General features: G+C 36.4%; 1 protein-coding gene across 1 annotated transcript in view; it reads left to right on the top strand.

Moving 5' to 3' along the window:
• Positions 1-11,650: 11,650 nt before the first annotated feature.
• TRPS1 (transcriptional repressor GATA binding 1) overlaps positions 11,651-25,216 on the top strand; it is a gene marked incomplete at its 3' end in the record, with an annotated part of 36,768 nt that continues 23,202 nt past the window's right edge. Inside the window, exon 1 of the mRNA XM_015816800.1 lies at positions 11,651-12,582. Within this exon, the coding sequence (XP_015672286.1) occupies positions 11,662-12,582 (921 nt within the window). The remainder of the gene's footprint in view (positions 12,583-25,216) is intronic.

Here is a 25,216-nt window from a genome sequence, read left to right as displayed (position 1 = left end):
ATTGCATTACAGATACATTAATATGCAAAATCTTTTTATTATGGATTTGCAATTATTGATAGATAACTGAATATTTAATTAATTTGCATGTATATGGATAATATTAATCAATTTTGAAGCAACATACCAACTAATTGTGTATGTCTGGAAAGAAGGAATGTATATCAGATCAGTTTTATTTGGAGGAATATTACACCATTACTACCATCCAAAAATATTTGTATTAATTAATCTGTTCGAATAGATATGTATGGAGCGATTAGATTTCTGGAATTTGACTTTTGAGAAGGAAGTGTCTTCTGAATTGTGATGTTGATTATGTATGGTGAAAGTAATATAACTCAAGTGGAGAAAGAGTGTATTTATCAATTAAACAACTGCAATAATGTTTTTTCTTTAACATTATTAATGTGTCTTAAATAACTTCCATCGATCTGTGTGAATTAGGCAGATGAACAAAACTTTTGGTTACTGATATTTATAGGTTTTTTTTAATGTCACTCCATCTTGGCAGTTTAATTTAGGAAAAGAGTTGCATTGTGCCATGAAAATGTACGCATGAAATATTACTTAGTTCTTGGCTTAATTTACCTGTGTGGTAGATGACATGATAGAATGTGTAGAGGCAGGATCACTCTACAAATTGAAGATGGAAGATATCATTTCCAAATGCTCCTTTATACCGCATAATCCATGTTTGCAAAAGTAAGTAGATAAAATAAGAAAAAAACAGGGGTAATAAAATTCTTCATCTTGTTGTTTTAAAGGCGGTTTATTAGTGTTTTAATTGTGCTTTTATCTGAAAGTTTTCACTGCCCTAGATATCGTTTTAATGCTGTATTTAATACTGCATTTGTTCTGTAAGCTGCCCTGTGAATTTGCATTATGAGTGAAGGTATGTAAAATAGCAAATACTGTAGCGTAGTATAATATATATGTAGAGTGTTTAGAATTTGAAAGTTTTTAGGGAGAATCCTGCATTAGTTCCTGCTTTTTGGTCTTTTGAGCTTTCTTATTTTCAATGTAACAACATACATATATTTCTAGCTTTTTTGTGGTTGTTGCAAACTGTGTAATTGTGTCGATATTGTTTTCCTTCATTCCACTAGGAAAGACTGCAAGGTCTCTGTGTGAATGCAGACAGTTTCATGTTTTTCAGAGTCACGGCTTTGTATTTTCAATCCTGAAATGTTAGTTTAATAAGGGAGAAGAGGTGGTGATGAAATGCAGCAGTTTGTTTTCAGGATCAGCGTTTTTCTCTGATTATTTCAGCCTCCATTACCAGAAGGCATTTACAAAGTGGGCAGTGATAAGGTTCAATCCTGCCCAAATGAAAGACAATGGGAGCTTTGCCACTGATAGTATCAGCTTGGTGTTCTTTATACCAGAAGTATATGAGTCACTGTAGTTCCATTACTGATTTTTATCGAAGTGGGAATGCAGAAAACAGTACTTACTAATCACTCTATAGCATTCCTTTCATGAAAAGCTCAATCCGACCACTAAATTGTGTAGCTAGAACGTGTAAACAAAAAAGCGGATTTCTCTGGCAAAACAAAACCGAATCTGCTTTTTTCTTGGGTTAGTAAAATGTTGAAAAATACTAACTTTTGATACCCTTCTGCCCACTCAAGTTTAGTATAGCCAGAAATAAAATAAAGGAAAGGGGAATCCTACTTGTTGTTAACAGTCATTTCTAGATGGAAGGGTGAAGGATCAAGTTTTATTTCATTTTGAAATTTCCTTGGTATGTTAAAAGTGCATTTCCTAGATCAGGAGATTTAACATATTTATTAATTACATTTATATTCCACTGCAGTTCAGTGAAGAACATTCAGTAGTTCACAGATATACACATATACAATTAAAACAGCCATGATAAAAATTGGGAAAAAGAGATTAAAACTAGGTTTTGCAAGGTTACAATATTATTACTATTATTAGTTACACTTCACTAATCTTTTGATTTAGCAGTTTGGATAATTATTTGTATCTGCTGTTCTTTGCAGCTTTCTGATATACCAGTATTGGAACTGTATTACTCTTAGTGATTATTGACTAATGTAAATTAATATTATAGATTATATTGAATGGCATCTAAGTGAAAGGGCTTTGCTCATATATTGTAAATACTTGGATAGGCTGTTATTAATTCTGTTTTAAAAAACTAAGATTTATTATAGCTAAGATTAGGGGCAGAAGTGTTCCTCTACTGTAAAAGGACAGATTAGGGAACATGCCAAAGATATTAGTTTTTCTGTGGTTAAAAAGTGCCTTCCAGATGCAGAGTTGATTTTGTCCATGTTCAGAATCAATTAGGCACATCCCAGCAAAGAAAGGGAGGTTGAGGTTTACATAGTGCTGCTTTATCCACATAATTATCATACAGGTAATCCTTGATTTACTACCATTTGTTGAATAACCATTTGAAGTTACAACAGTGCTGAATAAGTGACTGAATAAGTGGCCATTTTTCACATTTATGACTGTTGCAGTATTCCCATGGTCATGCAATCAAAATTCAGATGCTTGGCAACTGGCATGTATTTATGCTAGTTGTAGTGTCCCAGGTTCATATGATCCCCTTTTGTGATCTTCTGACAAGCATACACAATGGGGGAAGCTGGATTCACTTAATAATCATGTTATTAACTTAACACTGCAGAGATTCACTTAACAGTTTTTGCAAGAAAGGTCATAAAAAGGTCCAAAATCACTTAACAACTATCTTGCTTAGCAATGGAAAATTTGGGCTCAATTGTGGTGGTAAATCAAGCATTATCTGTACTTCAGGTTTTCAAAGAGTCACCTATTCAGATGTAAATGTTTGGGGTTTTGTCCAGCATCAGGCAATATATGACAGATCCTGATGTAAATGGGGAACATGAAAAAGGGGAAAGTGTCCTTTTTCCCCAGCCTTGCTTTATTTTTGCAGAGTGGTAGTCACTGAGATAAATATACATCACCACATTTGTTCTTGTTATTGATATCTCCTGCACAACATAGTTATTAGATTTTAAAAAATTAAAAAAAAATGTTATTTTTTTCTGATTTACTGCCAAATTTTAACTGCTCTACAGTTTTTTGAGACAGCCTGTATCCTTGTTAATCTCTCTTTGAGATGTTAATAGACTTTTATTTCATCCAAGACCAATAATTATGTTATGTCTGCAATTCTCCCTGCAAGGGGAAAAAGAAATCATCTTCTTAGTCATCGTTATTATGATAATAATTACAGCTATTTGTATGCCTTCTACTAAAGTAACTCTAGGTGGCTTGCAAAAGCAACATCCATGAAATCATTTCACCTTACAATCTTAAAATGTCTGTCGGTTTTTTGGCTACGTATATGAATAATGTTAAAGCGGGGAGGGGATATAATGAGTTTGTAACTGCTATAAAGAAGATAAATTAATCAATCAGAATAGAACTGGAAGGGACCTTGGAGGTCTCCTAGTTGAACCCCCTGCTCAAGCAGGAGATCCTGTTCCATTTCAGACTGATGGCTGTCCAGGCTTTTCTTAAAAAACCTCCAGTGATGAAACACCTACAACTTCTGAAGGCAAGCTGTTAAGTTTCTTTCCCTTATTCCCTTTTCTTCTTTCTTTCTTTTCTTTTTATATTTCTGTGTTTGTCTTTTATCTATGCAAAAACTTTCAATAAAAATAATATATATATATATTTCTGAATGCCTGCAGGAGACATAAAATGGCTTTAAAAAACCTTTTACAGATCTCCAAATCTATACCAAAAGCTTTGTGAAAATGTCGATTCGTTTTCTGGGCTCAGCGTTTCTACAAATCTGTGCAGTTCTAGAGGCAAAATGGACAGCTTGTAGTAGTTAAAACTCCATTTGAAAAGAGTGAATGAGCATAAGCACATTGCAAAGCCTTATACTTGGCAGCTTATGCCACTATTGCTAAAATAAATGAAAAGAGAATAAATAAGAACTGTCCTCAGATGAGGAAGGATTGTACTAATTGTTTTTGTTAGGATATTACCCTGTTCCCGAATTCTTTACCCTTACTGTAAAAAAAATAAAAATAACGGCAATTCCTGAATTTCAGAATTGAGAGGTTCATCCTTTATAGCACACACACTCTGGTCCATGGAAAAACCTTTCTCCATGGAATTGGTCCTTGGTGCCCAAAAGGTTGGGGACCTCTGCTTTAGAGGTTCATGTCTTTTTGCCAAGCTAAGATGATAAAGTCTCACTGAAGATGGTTCCCTATGCAAGAGCAGAACCACAACAATTAGATCCAAACGGAACACCTTTTGAACAAAAAAAGAAAATTCTCCTTAGATGCAAGGAGAGAAACATAATGGATGCTCCTTTTTGCAGAGAACAAGAAACTAGCACGGGTGTAACTTCACTCTGGGGGGTAGCTTTGTGGGAAATATTGCGGTTTTCCTTTTTTTTGAAGCCATCTGCCAGGGGTTGGAATGAACACAGTCAGAAGTCTTCAGATGATTCTGTTCCTCAACTCTGCTTGGTTTTCATTTTAGCTATAGTGTAAAAACTGGAAGAGTTCTCCAGAAGCAGAGTACGTAAGTACTCCTTATTTTGCAGTTTATATCCCTGTGACAGCTCCTTTTGGCTTCCAGTGGTATTTGTTTTATTCTGCGGGATGGTCTGTGATAAGCTAAAATTAGGCTTGTGGCTTGTGCTTGAAATCCATTCTCTTAAAATCTCATGTATCTCATTCTAGAAACTGGGTATCTATCAGTTTACTTAGTTCTTTTTAGAAATCTGGTGTAATTATACTTGTGCTATATAAGATAATTGAGATTCATTTTTGTCGCTGTAAAAGTTTTTCAAGTATTTTTGTTACAGCCCTGCTCTTAAAACTAACAAGACCCCAATCCACAAAATAGAGTAGGGTTGAGTCATCCTATGAAAATGTTAAATATTGGGAACATAAGCCAATTTACTAGGTATGATTTCTGGAGTTCTGAAATGAGAAAAAGAAAAAAAAATATTTGAAACCGCTCAGGATGATGATGATTTATTAAACTTGTATGCCGCCAAACTCTAAAGGAGTCTGGGTGGCTCACAATAATCAAAGAAATTACAAGAGATTTTGAAGGGGTTGGGCACGTGTGACGCGGTCCAGTGACTTTAACCTAATAATTACTAGAAAACAATTAAACTTCCTACACATCTCTTGCAAGAATTTCAGATTTTTGCTTGTAGCAATTCATGTATTTCTCTTCTATGGAATTTCTACTTGTTCAATGCACTTTCTAAATTAGAAGCCCATCACTGTTTCTTATGTTAATAAATCAAAAAAGTTAATTATGTGTTGTGTGAGAAATGCTTCACTGGGTTTCTATTTTATTGTAAGCTTCTGAATATTCTTTTTGAAAGGTAAATAAATGGGGGGAGAAAAGAGTTTTCTAAGCCATTTTTCAAAGCTACATGTCTGCGATAATTCCTCCCTCAATTTGTTAATTTAGCAATTGCTACTATTTTTTAAATATATTTTATTTTTATTTATTGGAAGACTTGAGTTCTAGAGAGATCGAGAGAAACTGATATCTAAGAACAAAGCAGCATGCCATATATGAGATAGCTATTTATTTAGTTAGCTTGTGTTTCTTAATTAACAGTTTTCATCCCCTCTCTTAATTTTTCTTTGTAAGATACAAGGGTCTTCTAAGTGATAAGCCTCATTTATAAAACGAGGCAATCATGCCCATTTCATGTCCATAATCTTGCTTGTTTGAACAGATGATTTTGTTCCCTCTTTTCTACTTCCAAATTAATTTGTGTTAGTTTAAAAAAGTGCTCAAATTGTGTTTTCATTGAAAGCATTTCAATTCAGATGTTGATATGTCAAACAGTGCTGAGAATGGGTTACTTTTTGAAGAAATGCAAAGCAGGTTTGGAGAACTTCAGAATTGTTCATTCATCTCACAATACTGTTCGGGATATTACAAAGAGAAATTCACATATAAAACATCTTTTAAGCTTTTCGCATTTAGTAGATTTGTCTTGTTTGTGACTGTGTTTCTCATTCCATTTGCAAATTATTAATCCCATTAGGAATGATCTTCCATTTTCCATTGGACTATGTTGCTGAAGTTGATGAAATACATTGCTGACAATTCTATCTAAAATCTCCAAGTTCATAAGATTAGCCTGCAATTTTATAATATAAAAATATTTTAACAGAAATAAAATTGATTATTAGAAGGAGATTTATCTGTTGTTCCTGCTTTTTTAACTTTAAAAAACTGAAGAAAAATCTTACTGTTTTTTGATAGAAAGTGCATCTTGATTGCTTTACTCATACAGACACATGCAGACAGATAGAATGGTTTTTCCTACCTTCTCTGGCAGAGTCTGTAGTCTGAAAATAATGTTGATTCCAATTATTACAATAAAATTACACCAAATGTTGCCAAATGATCACAAAACTGTCCACAGTCAATTAATCAAAACTCAACTCCCTGAAATAATAGGAAAATATTAACCGCTATGGATTATTCAGAGCCGGCAGCTTCTGTGGTATTGTTTTTCCTTGATCTGACTCACTTTTGGGGTGCTTCAGATCTCAGTGAATTCACCAGTGAATTCACTTCAACAAAGTGGAGGGAACTCAGTTTGCAGTTGTTGAAAACATTTGCACTTAACAAGTACAGGCACTCTGAGTTAGGAGAGCAATTGGAAGCAGGGTTGCTGTCACTGTGTAAGGCACAGTGTCATGTGACTACATTGCTTAATGACCACAGTCCATTCAGTCCTAATTGTCTTAGCTTAAAACACATTGGTCGTTAGACAGGAAGAAGAAGTAGTCCCAGTTGAGGAAGGTGGACATGTCATGGGGCCGCTACGGGGATGGGGGTGGTGGTCAGGGGACAGCTTCATGCAACTTGAAGGGAAAGGGGGCACTACAGTCTGGGAAAAGCCTGAAAAAGAAGGGCAAAGTATGTGTGTGAGTGTGGGGAGATCCAAGAAGGAGGGCTGTGGAATGTGTATATATGTATGTGTGAGTGTAGGAAGTCTGAGGAAGGTCAGAAAAAATGGGGTATGAGCACCAAGACTCAGAAAGGAGGCTGCTGATGAATGGGAAGGAGGGTAATATGTGTATGTGTGTGTGTCTTGTGTGAATGTGAATGAAGGGGCATATATGTGAGCAAGGGGGGAAACGGAGGACGTGGTTTGTGCCAGCAAAGAAAGACTAGGGATGGATGGGAGAGATTCACCTGAGCATCTGTACTCATTCATTTGTAGGAAGATAGCAGGTAAGATTACAAATGGTGAAAGTGTCCACAGGATGATGCAACCAGTTTTAAGGGCAAGATGATTGCCAAGTGCCCAAATTCGTGCAATAGATTAGCACTGTACTAAACGTTTAGGAAATTTACCTGTTGAGTTGAAATGTGCACACATAAAGAGAACCTATTTTGTGACTACAATTAAAGGGTCCAGTTGTCTGAGTATTTTATTAATCAAATCTGATTTGAATCGGTCCTCTCTGTATACATTTGATAAACTTTGTCTCTCTTCATCACGGATTCTAGAGGAAAATCATGCCTAGTTCAAAAGCAATTTCTGAAGACCCCCTATTAAAAATAATTGATGCCTCTCAGCCCTGAAGCATGATCAATCAGACACATATAATGCTGAAAGGGAGAAGATTTGGAACAATTACTAATCTTCCCCAAAGTGGCCATTCTTTTAGCACACCACATCTGAATTGAAGCCATGGAGGATAAACCAGATTTTTTTACACAGTTATATAAGAGACCACTTATTACAGGAAGCATTTGGAAATAGTTAATTGCAGCTACAGTCAGTTATTGAAACTAAGGAGCTATTACTTTTTTTAGTGGTACATGTCATGTTGAACAACTTTAATCATGAGATCAGTGAAACCCCAAACTTTGGTATTGCTCGTTCACTCAGAATCTTTTTATATACAGGTAGTCTTTGGCTGGTCACTTAGCAGCCATTCAAAATTACGACAGACTTCCTCAGAGCTACTTATGACCTATTTTTGAAGTTACAACAGCTGCACATGCTTCCCTGCAGTCATGTGATTGCATTTTGGGTGCTTGGCAACCATATTGAATTTACAGCCATTAAGAGTATTCTGCAGTCATGTAACCATGATTTTTGGCTTCTTTGCCAGTTTCTGGCATTTATTTCCAGTTTCTAGTTAAAAAAAAAATTGGGGAAAATGAGCTTGTTTCATGATTGCAATGTTGCTTAATGACTAAGGCATTGGCTTAATGACTGCAGTATTGATTTAACAACCACCACAAAAAGGATGTAAAATTGGGCATAGTCCCATAGTGACCTGTTTAACAACTGCCATGACTTATGACTGTAATTCGGGGCTCAGTTATGATCGTAAGTTGAGAACTGTATCAGTAGGACCTCTATGAACCTCTAAGGAACTGGTTACGTGGAGAGAGGTTTTTCCGTGGACCGGAGGGGAGTGGTTTTGTGTGCTGCCTGCATCCCGCAGATGGGGCTTTGCTTGATTGTGTGTCCTGGTTGCTGACATGCCGCGGCCCGGTACCAGTCCACTGACGGGGTTGGGGCCCCTGCTCTAAGAAACTGAATGTCAAAGATATGCCAATGTTAAAGGGAGTAAATGCTTCTTTCATAGTACCATGTGCTTAGAATAATAGTCCTAATAATCACCTATTTTCTTCTCTGAATGTACAAGAAGTTAATTATAGAAGGATGTCATTCATATAAAAGTTGAAGGAATAGTATTTCCATTATTTCCTGTCAGAAACATAGACAGGCATTTTTTAAAGCTGGAGCTATGTTTTGCTTCCAAATGTCTTAACCCCTCCCTGTTGTTACTCAAGAACTCATAATAAGGTGCTTCTTATTGTCCTTTGTTATTCAGTGCTTGATTCTGTTACTGAATTTATGAATTTAAGATGGTGAGCACCATATTTTAATAGTACAAATGCAATTTTATATGAAAAAAATATTGTGTGCAGTAGGTTGAATAAGGTAACATTGATATGTGTGAAATGTTTAAGTTGTAAGTTTAAAGAGGTATACAAGAATGAGTTGAACATTTAGAAAGTATTATTTTAGTCTAAGACTGAGGAAGGTTTCATGATCTTAAGTCCATGGTGTGGGAGTATCAGAGAGTAAAGTTGTGATTTGTGACTGGCTCATGGAAGATAATAATTTTGACATTTGAGGTTTTCCCTTCAAGAATTAATGAATCTGAAAGATTGTTTTGAAGAAAATAAGGAAAGGATTGAGCAAATGCTAAAGTCCCTGTGGGTTGCTAATCTGATTGTGGTACAGCCATAATTTTTGCTGTTGTAGAATACTGACTGTTTTTTTTTCAATAAAACCCTAATCATAAATGCATAATTTAGGGGGGAATCTTTTTTGTTTGTTTTTCTTTTGCAGATGTGCAGATCAGCTCTCAGAATGTCTTCTATGTCTGCTGTGTATCTCCTAAGCCAGTTGTGTTAGCCTTCCAGCTAATTGACTAATAGAATTAATAACTGTAAAAACAAAACACAACAAAAAGCATTGTAGAGCCACATGCCTTATGAAGTCAATGCTGGGTATGATTTTACAAGTATGTATTTTTTTTAAGTAGAAATGTTAACTGGAAAACTTCTTGGCACGCCATAAAGCATTGTGCAATCTGTTATTTGTCTTAGAGATAATAATTGTAGAATGCCTTATATTCTTTCTCTTTATTTCCACTCTCTCTAGCGTGACTTGCCAATAGATAGTTTCTCCATTTAGAAGTACTGCAAATGGGTTTTTATTTAGATAATATGTCTTCTTGAATAATGATACTGATAGTGTACAAATGCAGAAAAAAGGATATATTTTTCAAACAGAGCAATGTAGTAGATAGTGTCCAACAAAACTTTATTTTTAGAAAAAACTTGATATGAGCGGGCAGGGAATATTATTCTTATTTCTGGATAAAATCTGCTTCTTTAGAGTTTCTCATATGTTACAGTGGGTGGCCAGGGAAGCTTAGGAATTTCTACCTTTTGCTGTATTTTCTAAGTATCTGTTCCTAAGTTCCAGACTGGGGGAGAATTTGGAGTGGGATATTACTCCAGCACTGGGCAAAAAAATGAATGAAGTAGCAGCTGTTTCTAAGTTACCTTCTCAAATTTGTTTGGACAATAAGAGTATGATTAACTCTATAAGTCTGGAGTGAGGTTCATGAATGCCTTTTCAGCGAAGACATCCATTGACTGTTGAATATTTGTGTCTGCCTTAGGAGACTCTTTTCTCTATACATTTCTATGCTTTCTAGCCTACCTTTGGGCTTTGGGTTATATTATTGAATTGCTGCAATATAAAAAGCACCTGCAAGATTCATTTTCAGACATTGTACACTTGATAATCATGAAGATGGGATTGCAGGGCTATGAACAATACAAAATTTGAAGTAACTTATGATTACATGAGAACATTTTATTTTACCTTAAGAAGGTTGAGATAAAATGATTGGTAGTTATCTAAAACATTTTTTTTTAATTGTACCAGTTTGCTCAATCTTTAGCACATGGATTCAGGCCGTAATTCTAGCTAGCAGGACCAGGAGGGATGGAATGATGAAAATTTTAATCTAGAATATTAGTTCTAGCATAGTATCATAATAAAGTTATTCCTTGTTAGTCTAATATAACATGAAAGTGACACATTGTTGAAACCAGTTTTAAGAAGGAGACTTCAAAAAATAAATTTGTGTGCGTGTATGTGTCTGGCCTAAGATAGATCCCATTATGATCCATCTGAGCTTTTTTTTCATCTTTTACCATTTTAATAAGAATGCAGCATGTTTTTCCTGAATGATACCAAAATATTAGCACTAAATACTAAGAGCCATGGTGGTGCAGTGGTTAGAATGGAGTATTGCAGGCTAACTCAGCTCACTGCCAGAAATTTGATCTTGACGAGCTCAAGGTTGACTCAGCCATCCATCCTTCCTAGGACGGTAAAATGAGGACCCAGATTGTTAGGGGCAATATTTACTGACTCTGTAAACTGCTTAGAGAGTGCTGAAAGGCATTGTGAAGTGGGATATAAGTTTAAGTGTTATTGCTATTGCTATATTAACTGATGTATCTAATTGGAGAAAATCTAGATAGCTTAGCTTAGCTTCCTTTGTCATCCTGGCTCTTCTAGATAGCATGCAATCATAACCTTTAGAATTTCCAGTCAGTTTTGAGAGATCCCAAAGGTTTTAAGGGTTGAAGAAAGCTGCATCTCAATGTGATATTTTTAATATTTTTGGGTTCAGTCTTGAAATTGTACATTGCTTGGTGGAATATTGGTCTCATTCCTGGGATCTAACAGAATAGTTTTATATAACAGCAATTAATTAATTAATGAATTGGACTAGACCAAATTTCAGTAAGATTGTCAGGCCAATGTATGGTACAATAATAAAGGATCAACATGAAATTATGTTTCTGTCCTTTCTACAGAAGTTTCTCCCCTTTACGTAAGTAAGATTTATTCCCAAGTCTGGCTTAGCAAGATTGTACAAAATCTTCTGGAGAAACATTTTTGTTTGGTCTGGCAAACATTATTTACGTTTCAGTATGGGAAGGGGTGGAGGGGGAATGGTTTGCTTGGGTGCACTGTATATTGTTGTTATTTTACTCTATCTTTTGTGTACACATTTTATATTTTCAGATATGGTCCGGAAAAAGAATCCCCCTCTAAGAAACGTTAGAGAAGGAGAAACAGAGACCCTTCAATCGCCAGGTACAGAAAGTGACAATACTGAAAGAAAAGAAGAATTTTCTGCCGGTCAGATGCAAGACAACACTGAGTCGGGTGAGGCTGTGGAGCAAAATGACGAGGAGTTTTGCACGCATGTCCCAGAGCCATCTCCCAGCTCTAAAAAGGACTTGAAAAGCTCTACAACGAGTGAAAAGGCTGGCTTCAATTATGAAAGCCACAATAAGGGAGGAAATGTTCCATCCTTCCCTCATGATGAGATGACAGACAGAAATATGCCGGCCTTCTCATCTCCAGCTGTTGGGGGAATCTCTGAGTCCTTGAAGTCTCCCCACAGATCAGATGCAGATGACACCCAAGATGTGGCCTGCAACCTGTCAGTAGATCTGACAGAGAAAAGTGAAGAGATTCGCATGTCACCAAAATCTATTGATGAAACAATGCACGTGCAAAGTGGTCAAGCTGAGGGCCGCGGTTCAAGCCCAGCCTCTGTGGCCTCAAAAAACCCACAAGTGCCTTCAGATGGGGACTTAAGGCCAATCAAATTGAAAGCAGATTTGACGGCAAATGAGAACCCAGATACGGCGCCTCTGTCTCCAGAGCTTCAGGACTTCAAATGCAACATCTGTGGCTATGGTTACTATGGGAACGACCCCACAGATCTTATAAAACACTTCCGCAAGTACCACCTTGGGCTACATAACCGCACCAGGCAGGATGCTGAGCTCGACACTAAAATTTTAGCTCTCCACAATATGGTGCAGTTCAGCCATTCCAAAGACTTCCAGAAAGTCAACTGTTCTGTGCTATCAGGGGTTCTGCAGGACATCAGTTCTCAAAGGCCTGTTTTGCTAAACGGGACTTACGATGTGCAGGTTTGTATATATAGTTATCTCTTGGCTCCTAACCAACCAAACATACAAATAAACAAAAAAGAAAGCATGAAAATGTACCATTAATTCTATAATGACAAAAACCTTAATCAGTTACTATGGGAAGTTAAATGTTTACAGCCACTTAGATACTATTTTCTACGTTTTGTGTTTTAGCTACCCATAATTCATTTCAGAGAGGTAACTTCAGTAGACTCTAACTTCCCAGAGCCTGATATTATTGGATAATAATTAAGCCCCCACTATCTTTCCTACCTTTGTTTTTGGAAATAAAAAATAAAAATTTACCACCCAAAATTAGTCATTTCACTGCTACTGATGCAATCCCTATGTGTAGAGGATGGGCTAAGGGGTAATTTGTGGACAGACAACATTCTGGAAGATTCCCTCAAGTTTTCCAGAGTATAAGTGCACATCAATTTTATCAGCCTCTCATTGTATGCTTCATAAAATGGCTAAAATATTGACATGGCAGGTCTTCCATTTACGAGGAAGCAAATTTGTGAAGTTGCTCCCTATCATTTCATGTAATCTCCCAAGATATTATGTCTCTTCAAGTTATTTTTATTTTTTTCCCTTCTAGGGCAGATGTGCATGCTTTCAAGCTGTTGCAGCCATTGTCTTTTATTGATTGATTGAGTGCCTTTAGGCCTATAGGGAATTGCAAATAATTCTTAAAAATAAAGCTGATGCACATTCTTATATGTTATAAAGGCTATTCAGCATTATTTGTAATTTAGATTATTAATAATTATATTATTATTAATAATAATTCAATTAATAATTAGATTATTTAGAAACTAATTCAGAAGAGATTCAATCTAGAACTAAAGAGAAATTTCCTGACATTGAGAACAATCAACAAGTGGAACAGCTTGTCTTCAGAAGTTGTGGTCCTCCATCACTGGAGGTTTTTTAAAAGAGACTGGACAGCCACTTGTCTGGAATGGTATAGGGTCTTCTGCGTGAATAGGGGGCCTGGACTAGAAGACCTCTATGGTCTCTTCCAACTCTGTTATTCTGTTAAATCAAGTAACTCCCATCACTCTGCTGCTGCATTATAACATTATTGTTGTTGGCCCCAACCTATTGTTTTTCAGACTCCAGACTGTTGCTGGTTTTGTGTTGTGTGCCACCTCCATGCCAGGAGGTGGTAAGAGCACTTACATATAGCCATATATAAATAGAATAGTTATTTACATATTTATGTATGTTGGCTGTTGGTTTGACCTCCGGGCTTGGTAATTAGGTTGTGAATGTTTCGTCTCCATTCGGGAAGACAACTTCAATGCGGTTTGAATTGTGTTCGGTTTGTTTGGAATGTTGCTTCCGGTATTTCAGTTGAAGCAGCGCTCTCGCTCTCAGTGGTTGGTAGGTGGGGTCGATGTCAATGTGTCTGTTCACTGATTGGTTGGTGGAGAACCAGGCCTCGAGGAATTCTCTTTCTCTCCTTGACTTTGCTTGGGTTATAATTGTGGTCCTGGTTAGATCAAACTTTAGTCCTTCTGAGTCCTCGTGGATGGACATGAGGGACAAAGGGTCGTGTCTTTTCATAGCCAGGGAGTACTAATGCAGTCTGGTAGATAGCTTTTTTCCTGTTTGGCCCCCATAGTTGTTTTCACAGTTGTTGCACTGGACTTGGTATATGGTGCCTGATCTTTGTTTGTGAGTTTGTGGGCTACTGTGAGGTTGTGTTGGCATAGTAGTCTTCCTGTCATTTCTGAAATGTTCTGTATATAAGGAATTGCGATACTAGACCAACACGACCTTACAGTAGCCCACAAACCAGCCACAATTCTCAGACGGACCATATCAAAACCTAAAGAGCCAACAGAAACAAATCAAAGATCAGGCATCATAATACCAAGTTGACATCGACCCCGCCTACCAACCACTGAGAGCGAGAGAGCTGCTTCAACTGAAATACCAGAAATAACATTTCAAACAAACCAAACACAATTCAAACCGCACTGAAGATGTACCCCCCCCACCCCCGAATGGAGACGAAACGTTTGCAACCTAATTACCAAGCCTGGATGTCAAACCAACAGCCCAGCTACCAACCCGAGCTACTAATATTCAAACACATCTCATTTATGTATGTATTTATTTAATTTCAATAACTACCCATCTCAGAAATGAGTCTGGCATGCATACATCATAAAATATAAAACAATTAAAACAATACAGAATAAATATATATTGTTTGGTTGCCGAGTGTCCCTTCATGTTGTATACATAGAGAAAAGATACCATTGTAGATTGAGATAAAATATCCTTCTTCCATCTAGTTTAATTATTTGTAGCTTCCAAGAGCACAAAAATAAGTTTTTCTAGTCCTTGTTTTGTGTCCTTTTAACAAAAGATGTTAAGAATTAAACCTGGTATTTTGTATAGGTGACACATCTGTTATATCCCTGGTGCCAGTAATGTGTCATGTCCAAGCAGCCCACTTTCTAACGGGGCAGTAGATCAGTGATATTTTGGCATCACCAATGGAGGCAGTCATTAAATTTCGAATCCTTTTTCATGTTAGTGACAAGCAGGTATTTTTCTTCTTCTAATTTAATATTTGTTTTGTAGAATTGTGAGGAGTTTTTTTGGAGTGGGAGCCTGGGTTCCAACTAAATGGCATGGGAACCATTATGAAGCCTTCAGGATATGGATTGTAGACTCTGTCTGAGCAGATACTGATTTTGCGTTGTGATCTGAACTTGTCTGGTGGAACTTGAACTTGAAACCAGAATCACAGATATTCCATACTGAGTAGATATGTTTGGCATGATATTAAATGTGATTTAATCCTCTTTGGCAATTAATGGTAGAATAGGTAGAGGCATTCTTCCATTAAACATGGAAATCTAAAATAGCTTGAAGCGTGGACTTTTATGGCCAAGGGATGAAATGTTCTTTTGTTTATCATGATCAATTAATTTCCTTTTCATAACTCAAGGATAGAGTTCTTCTTTAATTTTTATGACACACATGTCTCTGTTTGCCTCATATGGTCCAAATGTGAAAGATGGAGATTAATAGTTTGTATCTAGAAAAAAATAATACAATAATATGAGAAAAAATTCAGGAAAGAATTACAAGAAGAAATAATTATATGTGAATTATTTTAAAAGAACAGTATTATAGTTGTTGAAACTAATGACTTTCCTTTGTGAATTTTGATAAAATGAAGAACATCAACTTCTGAAAACAAATAGCGTTAATAATCTAATGCCAGAATTTTAAAGCTTAAATTTCTGGACAACAAAATGCTCTGTGTATCATGAATATAATATTCTGTAGTATTCCTTTTACATATTATCATAATAGTGGTGTTTAAAAGTAGGCCTATATTTTTTGTTAGGCACAATATCATTTTTCCTATTTTTACTTTTGCATTGAGCTAAAAATACTCTAAAATCAGGTGATAATTCAGAAAGCTGTATTTCTTTGAGCTGTGCAGTGATGTACTGTCGCTGAAACCACATTTCCATTGTTTTTTTCATGCTTCAAAAAGTTGCTGATTCTTTTGCAACGTGCCTTCTTCCAATCTTCCAATATAGTTATTTGAATATGAACTTCAACATTTTTATTTATACTTTCCACCTCACAGTATAGATACGATTGAGATAGAAAAATACAAAACCTCTTTTTTCCCTTAATAATACTGCTCAAATATTTACAGTTAGTAGAAGTAATTGCATGATGTCTCAAAAATGTTTACTCTTTCTCAGAAAAAAGTATGAAATTAAAGTGGATATATTGTTGAAAGACCTGCAAAGTTTTCTCCTAAATGTGCATTTTCTTGAAATTTGTTTATAATAAAAATGTATTTGCATTTATTTCCATTAGGCAGGAATAGGAGAATTTCCTAACCACAGTATAAGGTTGAACTGTGTCTTGTGCTAGGATTTCAGTTTAGATTAGATACCCTGTACTTAATTTTGATTAAAAAATATAGATTAGAAAAAATATGTATATTAAATATTAGTAATTTGTGGACTACTACATGTTAAAGGTAAGACTAATACTGCATTATTTATAATGGCTTCTTTTCAAATACAGTGAAGCAGCAATTGATGCATAAAAATAGTACAAAAATAGATTTAAAGCAGAAGGATACAATGCAGCTGGTAGGATTAATTGAAGCTTGGAATTTTGGGACAAAATTGGGACTTTGTTTTGCTTGAAGATGTTTTGCTTCTCTTTCAAAAAGCTTTTTCAGAACTTTTCGTGGGAGTGGGGGAGAGAACTGAAACAGAACTGAAGAAGCTTCTTGAATGAGAAGCGAAATATCCTGCAGCAAAACAAAGAAAGTCCAGTTTCCTTTTGAAGAAAAGCACTTTTGGGACATGCTGAGAACTAGTGAGCCACATCTAAATGCATTAGAGGGAAACTTTGAGTGAAAACAGGAAGAAATAAAACAAGAAAGAAAATGATTGATGCAATTTTTTATTTTAAAACATTTGCTATTTTTCTTTTAGGTGAGAACATTGTAAGGTGGTTTGCAACATTAATTTTTTTAATAAAAAAATAGATCTGCGTATTAAGTGATTAAGTTCACCTGGGTTTAAAGGTCTGAAGGCAATAAATAATGGATATTAAAAAAATGAGAAAAATCAGGACATAATAGAAGTTGGTTCAACCAGTGATAAAGACTAGCAGAATCAGAGCAGGAAGATGGCAGGGAAGGGTTTAATAGGAAAATAAAGGCAGATGGCTAATTTAACAGATAAATGTTTTACGAATAACCACATTTTTCACATCGTTTTATTATACCAATGAACATATGAAGAAAAGTTGATTTAGCAGGATTCTTCCGCTTTGAATCAGTGTGCAGCAATGTACTTTTCATTCTAGCATAGATGCACCCACACATGTGTGTTCACATCATTTCTTTTTTTAACTGAAGCAGCACTGATTAACATATGAATCATTCAGTCTTTAAATTTTACTGCCTTGTGTAAGATACTCATAACTTTTTGTTTATAATTAGAATGCAAATGGGATTTAGATGACACAGTTAAGAAAGATAAGTATTTTCAGATCAGAAAGGTGAGTAAATATTTTTAGATTTGAAATTATGATTACACAGTAATTTGCTTGTGGCACTAGTATATAGTGGCTGTTTAAGAAAATACTTAAATAGTCACTTTGGGGCATTGATGGGTAGTAAAGCTATTTTACTGAATGAATAATTCAGTGGGTGAATTACCATTCTATGCAAAAAAAAAACTTTCTAATATTTAAAAATAAAACTTTTGCTTTAAATAAAATTACACTCCTTTTCCAGCAAGCAGAATAAAACGTTTCCAATTACATACAATTTCAGGGTAACCAAGCCTATCAGAGATAACTTTTTAAACAAATCAAAGCTATGATCAGATAGATTTCTTATACTACAATAGAAGACTGAATAACTTCTTTTTGCTGCAATTGTGTAACATGTTTTTAATTATAACTAGCAGGGTTTTTTTCCCCTCTAAAGGTGCTATGTTATTAATTTGATTTTTAACATCCTTACATTTCCCAAAAGACTTCTGGGCATAGAAATATGTTGCCTGACCTAAAGAGCAAAGAATCGATTCGTTTAAATAAAAACTGTCATAAATATTTTTGTTACATGATAATATTACAGGAAGATAATATCCAGACATGTTACAGATTTATGCTAAGAAGCCAGCTAGACTAAGCTTTAGTATTATTGTTACTGACAACTTCATAGTGGCAAACGAAGTGGCCTGTGGCACATATGAGTATGGGGCAGTTGGACATTTTTATGAAACGGTTGATATCTTCTAAGGACAGCTCAGGAAACCATTATTTTGAAAATATTCTGGTGTCCAAAAACCAAAAGCAAATAAGAAGCATAAGCATACCTTGTGAATAATACTGGTATGAAATATATAAAGGCACAAGCATTTTGAATTAAAATGATCATTCCTGGGAATTTTGCTACTTGATGATTTCTGTGATCCCAAAATAAAAAATGGTGAGGCTATATAATGAACAGGCATGATTGCATTAATCTCTGAGCATGAATAATAGCATCCTTTCCCAAACTGATATATTCCAGATGTATTTAGGTTCCAACTGCCATTGAGTTAGAGCCAATGGCAGTTCATGTTTAACACATCTGCAGGGCACCAAATTTCAGAAGATTGCATAACACTATGGATGTAAGAGGGACCAGTTCCAATCTAGTTTCTGGATTCTAAACAAAATATGGTGGTAGCATTCATTCTTTTTAACTCCCCCTTCCCCCAAAAAAACTTCTGTACTCCATTTTCATTCAATTTCTTTAACTGGGGAGGGATTTCACTTTCTTTTAAAAGTCTTCATGTGAATCCCTTATCCCTTGTATCTTTTTGTAGATGAATATTGTTTTTTAAATACATAAGAAGGGATATATGATGGCTCGTATAAAGGAATTTTTGATATTTTTTAATATTTAACGGTGATTACTAGGTGTTTGATTATTTATAGGAAAGCTTGTACTTGTTTCAGTTGAGCCTGGATACTTTTTTGTGGTGGCATTTTTTTTTGAAACAAACCAGATGTGTGTGATACCTCAGATTAAATAAATAAAACTAGAAATAAAACAGATCAATGAAGACTGTACTCGTTTAATAAGTTTTGGCAGCAAGATACTACAAGGAAGACAAAAAGAGGTAAAAAACAGTACACAGATAATCTAGTTGAGATCATCCTTTCTGTTCAACCAGAAATATGTTCTAAAACAATTCATTTTAAAATAGGATACTTACAGAAGTATATTCTATAAGGAACTGGTGATTATTACATTCGCTTTGAATCTTCCTTCCCCCTCCCTCCTCTCCCCTCCCTTCCCCCCCTTCCCCCCTTTTCTCTGGTGAGTTTGGCAAGAGTATTAACAATTCTTACATGCAAAATGTTGTATTTCATCATTTATCCATGAAGCAGATGATAACTAACCTATAAGAAGGTAAAAAAATGCTTGTAGTAAATATGGAAATTGCTGTGATTGTGGAATCCTTGGTGCTCTCTGTGCTTGGTTGTTTACTTGCAGATATTTCATTACCTGACTAAGTAACATCACCAGTGCTAGTGAGTGTAGGATTTGCTTCCTGTTTATATACAGTAGTTTGTCCTCCAGTGTTGCTGTAGTTGTGGAAATTAACAAGGAAACAAAAAATACCAGAACATGCAGTGTATAGCAATCAACACCCAGATAAGCAGGGATTAACATCAGACAAACAATTAAGCAGAAAACAATACCCTGATCCAGGAACTATCGAGGAGAAAACTATAGTCTCCACCACACTGGCAGGACAAGCTACTGTATATAAACAGGGAACAATCCCTAGACTTGGTGATGTTACTTAATCGGGCAATGAAACATCTACAAGCCAACAAGCAACCTCATGGAGCAATAAGGATTCCACAATTCAGCTCTGAGCTATATATATTTTCTTTTATTGGAATAAATCTTATTAACAGTTTTAACTGAACTTTTAGAAATTCGTCATACTTACAGTGTGGGCAAACTTTATATGCATATATGTAACATTGATTTTATATATATTGATTTTTTGTCTGAAAGAAGCATTGTAGTTCCTCTGAAATTTTTCTGGGGTTCCTCATTTAACAGAAGAAGCAATAGTAAACAACAAAATAGGCAGCCTACCTGGATTGTTTTAATGCTATAATATGTAGCCACGGAATCCATACTTACATGAATCAACAGTGAGATCCCAATATCTGACTTTGATGTGAACACCATCTCCAACAATTATCTACAGCATACAGGAGTTTTTAAAGCCTGTGTGCCCTGAGAGCAAAGAAGTAGGATGCTTTTGTTGTTATTGTAAAAAGTAGATGCTGTATCCTATAGTAATTTTTTTTAAATTAAAAAAAATCCAGTGGGAATGAAGAAAATTTATTCATTTCAAGCATTCTAATCTGATAAATCATGATTAATAATACACCTCCATTAACTACTAAAATTAGACCCTAGCCTAGCTAACTTATAAGGCAGGGGTGTCAAACTCGCAACATCATGTGATGTATTGCGACTTTTTTGCCATTGCCGGCAATGGGGTGGGGCACAGCTTCGCTATGATGCATCCGGCCCGTGGGCCGGCAGTTTGACAGCCGTGTTCCAAGGTATGTCTTGTGACTTTCATGCTTCATATATTAAGCATTTCGCTGTGACCCTAATCCATGGATTTGACTGTTTTATCCACTTTTTAAGGCCTTATATACAACACCTGCTGGTGATTGCTTCTTTGTGTTGCTGTGCAGGCACTACTTAATCATTTAATCATTAATCAAATATTTCTAGACTCGTTTTCTGCAAACAACTTGCCAACTTGAGGATTCCTAATACAGAGTTTGTATGAATTAAAGCGTATCGTCATATTTATCGAAATATGAATCTTATTTGCTAGCCAGTTTTTCTGAAACTCATTAGCTCTTCATTTGTTTTTCTGTCATGGTTTGCAACATCAGTTATATAGAATTTGGCATTCTCTGATTACTGATTTATATGGATCCAATTTCCATAGACTAGCCAAAATTGATCCTCCTCTTCCCATCTTTTTTTCTCCCTATTTCATTTCAAAGATTAGCATTCACTAAAAATACTTAACTTTGTTTAGAATGAAATATATTCCTTTTTGGAGCCTATCCCACTTTGACTTTTCATAATGATGAACCTTGAGGGCATATGGTATTTGGCATGGATGCAGGAATGAATGAATAATTGTAGGATCTATGTCTTTGTCAAAAGTATAGTAGACTAGTCCTGAAAAGATCCTTACACCAGGATGGAATATGATGAAACTAACTGAAAGAGCTGTTAGCAGCAGAAAAGTATCATGATTTTCCCTTCTCCTTATAATGTGTTATTATTTAGTAAGCCATTTTGATGCCCATATAGATCATTATCATGTTTGGTCTATGGGAGTCTCAAGCAAATGAGAGAAACTTGTTGAATGTCAAGAGAAACAAATGGGTCCAGGAAGTCATGGTCTAAGATTTTAGGGCACAGGGGAAAAATAAGATCTTGTGTTGCCTCTATGACCATTTTTACAGTATTCCAGATCTAATGGAAGAGGTAAAATATTGCATAGTGTTTCATTGTATAGACCAGGGGTAGGCAACCCAAAACACTCAAAGAGCCACATGGACCTGTTTCCCACCCAAAAAAAACCACACACTGAGAGCCGCAAAACCCTTTTGACATCTAAAATGAAGATAACATTGCACATATCCTTTTTTACCAATATATAAAGGTAAAAAGGGTATATGCAGTGTTATCTTCATTTTAGATGTCAAAAGGGTCTCTCTCTCTGTCTCTCTCTGTCTCTCCCCCCTCTGTCTTTCCCTCTCTCTCTCTCTCATTCTGCCCTTGGTCTGCCAGTCCTCTTTCCCCCCTCCCTCTCTCTCTTTCTCTTTCTCTCCCCTCTCTCTCTTTCCTCTTCCTCTTTTTTTCCTCTCCCTCTCTTTTTCTTTCCTCTCCCCCCCTCTCTCTTTCTCTCCCTCTCTCCCCCCTCTCTCTCCCCCCCTCTCTCCCTCTCTCCGATGTTCTGCTCACCTGGCAAGCTGGCTTTAAGCTGTTTTCCAACAAGCTCAGGGGTAGGCAACCTTGGCTCTTTTATGACTCATGGACTTCAACTCCCAGAATTCCTGAGCCAGCATAGCTGGGCTAGCTAACTCTCTCCTGCCCTTCCTGCAGAGACGCAGCAAAGGGAGGAGCTCCGCCCAATAAGCTTTTCAGCTCCTCGGGAGAACACCGTGAGTGCACTCTCTTTTTTTTTACACACACACACACACAAACACACAGAGAGAGAGAGAGAGAGAGAGAGAGAGAGAGAGAGAGAGAGAAGGAAGCACAAGTGCCTGTCTCTGTCTCTCTCTCTTTCAATCAATCAGAGGAGGCTGGGAGCCGCAGGGGAAGGCTCAAAGAGCCACATGCGGCTCCGGAGCCGCAGGTTGCCGACCTGTGGTATAGACATACATGTATAAATCTGTCTTGTCAGTCTGTCTGCTGTCTATCTGTCATCTACCTATCATCTCTCTCTATTATCTCTCCTTCCCTCCCTCCACCCAACCACCCCCACACATTCAGCCACCCCTTGTTTACAACCACATATATTATTTGTTAAGTTATATTTTGTTTAGTAAAGCACAGTTGAATGTATTTACATAAGATATTAAGTGAGAGCATTGCTTTACCAGAATGGTATCTGTCATGGTACCCCTAGGGCACTTGTATGCTCCTACCTGTGCTTACTTTGTACTTTTCCTAGACAAGTGGGAACATTTCCAAAACAGGCACTGGACTGCAGTTTCTCATTTATGTTCTGAAAACAACTTAGGAGGCTCATTTGAACTTAGTGACTTACAAGCATTCATAGAAATCTGATATATTCATTTGTTAATCCTTTTCTTCCTCCAGAATTTGATTCTTTGCTTTGGATGTGATAACTTCCCATTTTTTCAAATTACAATTGGTTAACTATCAAAGTTTAGAGTATTATAGTTTATATTAGACAAGGAATGTAATGTAAGCTAGAATTGCCAGTGCCCACACTTTGGACTACCACCAAACCATAGTTTCTTGTCCTATAATAGAAAATCAAGCCATTGGCCCTCACCCTGTCTATCTGCAGCGTATGATCTATTGTTTATATCATTCTCTAGTTTCCCAATTACCAGATACAGATTATTGTCGGCCAAATGGGCTGTGGAGAAAAGAGGAAGTTAAGAAAGCTTTGATTAATCAAAAGAGCTTTTTTTTCTCTTTTAGAGAAGGAAAGCTAGCTTTAGATTATAAATATTCCCTGTTGTAAAAGCTAAAGGTGGTGCTAAAGGGTGGCACTTTTAACCTGCTAAAAAATCTGTGCCTCTGTTCTGACCTGCATGAACATTGTTAATTGTGTGATAGTTAATACTTTGTGGATGCTGGATTGCAGAAACTGAATGACTAAACAAAAAGCATTAGAAAATATTTAGGATTAGAAGATTAAAAATAGTCGGCAAGTGGGAGACTGAGTGACTCAAAGGATTGGAAAGAGAATCAGCCCTTTACTGATTGAAAATAGTGACCCAAATAATTGAAAGGTTTGCTGCTATCTGATTTTGTAACATCATTTAGCTGGATTAGCTCTTAGCTGATGGAAATAATTTAAGCAAACAAACAAAAAAGATTTTCAGTTTCTGCAGCTCAGAGTGATTAATAACCTGAAAAACCAGGCACTTAGTAAAGTCCTAGACATCACTCCTATGTTCCTCCCTGCATTCAGTCACATTTGCACATTTACGAGGGTTCATTTGCAATGCTTATAGGCCCAGCTCTCTCCCATAACTTTCCATTCATTAGAAGCTCAGCTCAATAGGAAAGAAAATTCATTTTTTTAAAATTTCACAAGCACTGTCTTTATACTTTGAAAGGACTCCGTTTCCCATAAAGTTGAAATTAACATGGCACCAAGTCTTGAAGATCTAGTATAACTTTTGCTTGTGTACCTAAATTATCACTGAGTAGCTACAGAATCTGATCTTGTGAAAGACAGGGGAAGGAACATGCTTTGTTTTCTTCTATGTAAATCAGATCTTTTACATCTATATAGCTGTAGAGATGTGAATGTTGCCTTCATAATGTTATGTATAGCAACATTTTGTGCCATTTTAAAAAAAATGTAGCCTGATAAAAGGGAAAATGATTGTTTCTAGAACAGCGGTTCTAAACCTATGGGTCGCGACTCCATTTGGGGTCGATCGACCATTTCACGGGGGTCGCCAAGTAAGGCTCTCCGCCATTTTTTTCCCTTTTCCGGCGGGTGCCTTACCTCCCTTGGGCTGGGCCAGCTGGTGGTTGGCCTGCTCCGTCTCTGCCGCTTGCCAGCTACGCCTCGCCGGCGCAGGGCGCGGAACCATGCATGCGCGGCGCTCCTGGGCAGGGAAAGTCCTCGACTTACGACCGGTTGGGTAGTCCTCGACTTACGACTGGTTTAGTCCTCGACTTACGACCGGTTGGGGGTCGCGGCATTAAAAAGGTTGAGAACCACTGTTATAGAATGTTGAATATCTTTTAAATAAATTAGCCAGTTGTAATAGTAATAGCCTAATATTTCTTCCTAGTTTTTAAGCTAATTCTGAAATGGACAGTGCCAAACAGAAAATGATCTTGCAAGGACACAATCAGCCCAATGGACAATCCTATAATCCATGATCCCCAATCTGTGCAAGAATTGTTTTCAACCTCCTAAGAAAGGCCAATAATTGAATAGGAAGTGGTTCTCATCTGTAGCCCGCGGAACCTGGGGGCCTACTATGTTGTCACAGGGGGTCCACAAAAGGTATTTAAAGGGGGTCCATGGTGAAGAAAAAGTTGAGAACCAGCGGAATAGGAAATTCTTATATGTAGAATATGCACTTTTGTTTGCATGGTACACTGACAGATTGAGAAGCTGCTGATTTAGATTTAGAGATTTATATCTCTTTCCATATATAGATAATATATATTCTCTAAATCTGTGTTAGATTTAGAGAATATATTCTGTCAAGTTACCCATTCTGTACAATGTACGTGAAATGCTTATGGTATCTCTAATGACTGCTTGGACAGGTTTTTAAA

This window comes from Protobothrops mucrosquamatus, unplaced genomic scaffold, assembly GCF_001527695.2.
Source record: "Protobothrops mucrosquamatus isolate PMUCROS unplaced genomic scaffold, P.Mucros_1.0 scaffold501, whole genome shotgun sequence".
In the NCBI taxonomy this organism is placed as follows: domain Eukaryota; kingdom Metazoa; phylum Chordata; class Lepidosauria; order Squamata; family Viperidae; genus Protobothrops; species Protobothrops mucrosquamatus.
This window is presented reverse-complemented; position numbering and strand designations above follow the sequence as displayed.